This window comes from Etheostoma spectabile, chromosome 4, assembly GCF_008692095.1.
Source record: "Etheostoma spectabile isolate EspeVRDwgs_2016 chromosome 4, UIUC_Espe_1.0, whole genome shotgun sequence".
Classification (NCBI taxonomy): Eukaryota; Metazoa; Chordata; class Actinopteri; order Perciformes; family Percidae; genus Etheostoma; species Etheostoma spectabile.
The window spans coordinates 32,562,788-32,565,327 of NC_045736.1; the positions used below are offsets into that span (position 1 = coordinate 32,562,788).

At 38.6% G+C, this 2,540-nt stretch overlaps 1 protein-coding gene across 15 annotated transcripts in view; it reads right to left on the reverse strand.

Moving 5' to 3' along the window:
• ptprt (protein tyrosine phosphatase receptor type T) overlaps window positions 1-2,540 on the reverse strand; it is a 385,704-nt gene that overhangs the window by 291,305 nt on the left and 91,859 nt on the right. For all 15 annotated transcript variants that reach the window (XR_004331615.1, XM_032513298.1, XM_032513297.1 and 12 more), the window contains one exon: window positions 1,158-1,273. Coding sequence is in view for 13 of the 15 variants with exons in the window: in XM_032513298.1 (XP_032369189.1) it covers window positions 1,158-1,273 (116 nt within the window). In the remaining 2 variants the exon portion in view is untranslated. The remainder of the gene's footprint in view (window positions 1-1,157; window positions 1,274-2,540) is intronic.

A 2,540-nucleotide genomic window follows, 5' to 3' on the forward strand; every position in this document is an offset into this window, starting at 1 on the left:
CACACACACACACACCCCTTGTACAGAGATGGAGTCATCGGTGCAGAGCAGAACAAGAACTTTTAATCAGTCCTGCTGGAAAGGTTGGGGATGTTTGCCACAGTGAACTTACTTTTTTCCCCTTTTTTACAGAAAATGGTAAAGATAAATCATAACAGCATTTGCTACACTGGCCTATTATACAATCTGATTTAGTATAGTATTAGATGGATCAATAGATTGTTGTTTCTGATTTGCTGGTAGGAGTCTGGTAGGAGTCTGTCTGTTACGCCAGGATAACTGGCGTAAAGTTCTGGTCAGGAGTTTATTCACTGTTCAAAATCAGCAAAACCATAACAACAACTTCTGCTCAACCTTCAGAAGTGAAACATGCATAACAATTGGTTAAACTTACTACATGAACTTCAGGAAATGGTGGACAACCACAGTAGTAAGTGCAGTTTAGCTTATAGCATTCTCCAGGTAATAGTTAGACATAATTAAATTATAAATAACAAGTACAAGTACTGCGTATGAGACCTTTATTTTTATGTACATGTATTGTTTGGGGGTGGCAGTTAGCTCAGTCCGTAGGGAGTTAGGTTGGTTGTTGGTCGCTAATTCGAGTCCAGGTATGGACCAAAGTACGGAGAGTGGACTGGTAGCTGGAGAGGTGCTAATTTACCTCATGGTCACTGCCAAGGTGCTCTTGAGCAAGTCAATGAATCCCACCCCCAACTGCTCGGGGGTGCCTGTCCAGCAGTCATAGCCCCCTTACTCTGACATCTCTCTGTGTGCATTTATTGGTGTATAGCATGTGTGTATTTCAGGCCTGTGTGTTCTAACAACAGAGTGAAAGAATTGTAATTTCCCAAAATAAAAAGTAAAAATTATTTCACAAAACTCACCGTAGTATGCCATCTAAACACATATTATCACATTATTCGTTGTTTGCTTGTTTGTTGGTTTACTTTTTACTGTGGAAATACTGCTGTCACAAGAAAATCTCCCCATTGTAGGATGAATAAATTATTATCTTATCTATTCTAATCTAATTTACTTGTCAGTTATAACAATTTTATAATGTGTGGAAATTTACGGAATTCTGACTTTGTACAAGTTCTGCATGTACACTTCCTGCTAATATCATTCATGCACACTGATACGAAGGTACTAACCTGTAGCCAGAGTTTATCGTGCTGAGACCATTTCCCTCCGGCAGTACACTGGAACGTAGCATTCTGACCCACATTCACCTCCACATTCTGCAGACGCAGGAAGTGAGGCGCTTTACCTGCAACATACACATTAAACAGACACTGAGTAACCATTTAGGTCAATTCTCTGTAGTACTAAAGAACAGATATTCAGTAAAAAGGCTATTTTTGTTGCACAAAACCATTTTATTTACGTGAATTCATATCATCATATAATCATAATGCATATTCTCAAAAGAAGGTATAGGACTATTTGCTTTTGTTGGTGACCTTGTCTGAAGAATAAAGAATCCGATTTTCATTCAGTGATATTTTTTTAAATCCCCGTTGCCCTAGACCATACAGACGCAAATCTTTTTTCTATATGTCTCATTTTTAATTAAGTCTTTTATGTATATTTGAGTGGTACTTGATAAACATCCCAAGGTAAAATTTGTACTGTCTGAATAGGGTTTCAAGCTTTTTAAACTAATAAAAGTTCCATAAACATGTATTAAAGCAACTGGCAGGCAACTGAAAAGAAGCCATAATTGTATTAATGACAGAGTAGATCCACACTGGATTATAATAGCAGATGTCACTGGTAACGCGGGGAAAAAAAACACTTGCGGAAAACCCACAACAACAGTAATCCAGTTTAAACAGGGCTCAATGTTGCTGTCTGGAGCCAAGCAGAAAAAAACGTATGGGATGGCTATGAGACAGATGAGCAGGCAGACAATGAGACATTCTGCCAGACACTGGGTGACTTTGGCCTGGCATTGAGATCAGCCAGCGACTGGTTAATTTCATTTTCACTGTCTGCAGACAGAGATAAGCCTCGCGGAGTATGCATCGATCATTTAACAATGATAATTCGTCCCGACACTAATGGTCAGTTTGTTACAAATGAGAAGAACTCATATATGAATATATAATATAAATTTGTAGTGATACATTTACCTCCTTGTATGTTGTTCTTTCTTCTCCCTCTTTTTTAATTACCTCAGATTTTTGTTTTCTACTTTAGTTTCTCCCATGGTGAATACCTCTACTCTCTTCGGCTTTGTACCATGGACTCACCCACTTTGACGAATCTGATTAGTGACTGGCACAGATGAGCTAAGTGTTCTGTGCCAGCTGTTCAGAGAGAAAGAAAAGGCAAGCAGAAAGAAGAGACTGATAGAAAGAAAGGAATTTAAAGAGAGTGCCAAGCAGCCTGAGGAAGGCATGGGGCATGCAGAGAAATGGGACAAAAACTAATGAGATGAACAAAAGGTTTTACAGAAATCATCTTAAAGGTGCAGTAGGTAAGCCTTCTAAAACTAACTTTCTGTCATATTTGATGAAACTGACCCTATGTTC